This window comes from Manacus vitellinus, unplaced genomic scaffold (assembly GCF_001715985.3).
Source record: "Manacus vitellinus isolate BGI_N305 unplaced genomic scaffold, ASM171598v3 scaffold_82_pilon, whole genome shotgun sequence".
Lineage (NCBI taxonomy): Eukaryota > Metazoa > Chordata > Aves > Passeriformes > Pipridae > Manacus > Manacus vitellinus.
In genome coordinates this window covers 799469-800947 of record NW_021940828.1, presented here as the reverse complement: position 1 = coordinate 800947, position 1479 = coordinate 799469, and the positions used below count along the sequence as shown (strand labels likewise).

The 1479-nt window shown below is 55.4% G+C and overlaps 1 protein-coding gene across 1 annotated transcript in view; it reads right to left on the bottom strand.

The window, feature by feature from the left end:
• The window catches only part of SOX7 (SRY-box transcription factor 7), a 5595-nt gene extending 5087 nt beyond the window's left edge, over positions 1–508 (bottom strand). Inside the window, 1 exon segment of the mRNA XM_029964880.1 lies at positions 409–508. Coding sequence (XP_029820740.1) covers positions 409–508 — 100 coding nt within the window.
• Between the last annotated feature and the right edge of the window lie 971 nt (positions 509–1479).

Here is a 1479-nt window from a genome sequence, read left to right as displayed (position 1 = left end):
TTTGCCCGCTGAAAGGAGTAAGGAGGGAGCTGGAAATGTCCCTGTCCCCCCCGCCCCAACAGCCTCGCTGCCCGCGACACCTCAGAGACCCTCAAACTTTAAAGGCTCGAGGGTAACACAAGAGACAGCAGATGAGGGCACTGAAAACTTGGGAATGAAAGGAAAATGGCCCCAAAAGAAGGTTCCCACAGGGGTGAAAAATGTCCCCCCCAGAGCCTTCCCCAGGATTTGGGAGCTGCAGGGTCCCTCTTTGCCTGGGGAAATCCCACAGTCCCACAGGCAGGGACGCTTTTCCCCGCTCCAGCTTTAACCATCAGTCCAGGCTGTGCTTTGCCACCCCATGTGGGTTTCCCCCCAAATTTCCAAGTCCCCTCCTACGGGATGGAAACTGGGATGCAGTGAACCTACTGGTGGGCGCTCGTTCAGCCTGGTTGGGCTCCTGAGAGAGCTTTTCAGGGGCGAACCAGGCAGGGATGGGGCTGGATACAGCCCAGAGGGGCTCCAGCATATCCCAGTCAGTCTCACTTGCCCACCCCTGGACACTGGGAGACAAAGGATCTTTTCCTTTCTGCTGCGTTTTATGGAGTGCTGCCCCATCCTGCAAAGCTGCACCAGCCTGGATGGGATGGAAGCCCCAAAGCCACGCAGTGGCATTTCCCACTGACCCCAGTTTGGTGCTCATGAGGGTGGGAAAGTCATCCAAGCAGCTTTCCCCTCACTAGGACAAAGGATCTCCAGGAAGGCGATGGGACCGAAAATCCCCAGCTGGCTGCCCTTTCCCGGCTCATCCCTGCAAACCTGCCCTGAGGAATATATTTAGTCGCTGGATTCCTTTATGATTCTGACCCCCTGACATGGGCTGCAGGGCTGCAGCGGCTCCACTGTGACTGATGGTGGATTTCCTCTCCCTGCTGCCAGAAAACCAGTGGGACGGGGGTGCGGGATGGGAAGGCGTTTCCTCGGGCTGGGCGCCGCTGCCCCATCCAACCCCAAAGAGGGGGGAAAACCCCGACGCTGATCCCATCCCGGGGTGTTTGTGCAGCTTTCCCACGTGCCTGGGTGTTCCTATTGACTCTTGTGAGATTAGGAATGATGGAGAGAGCGGAGTGTAAATGTGAGCAGGATCCGCCTGGGCTTCCTGGTCTCTCCCTTCCCTTTGCACAGGAGCGGGATGGCTCCGGTTTCTCATGGATTACCGTGATTTTGGGGTCAGGAGAGCTGGGATCTGCCAACTTCTCTTGAAGCAGAAGCAGCAACTGCCCTTTCTGAGCTTTTCCCCGGGACCCAATCAAAACCCTGCAGAAGCAACAACATTTTCCAGAGGAACTGATTAAATCTATTAAGCTATTTACAAGTGGGCTCCATCAGAGCTGCGTTATCTGGGAATACAACAGGAAGGCAACTTCTCTTAAATCTAAAAGGCGCAGGAGATTTCCTGGTCTTGGGACAGATTTATAAACCCTTTACACACACACACAC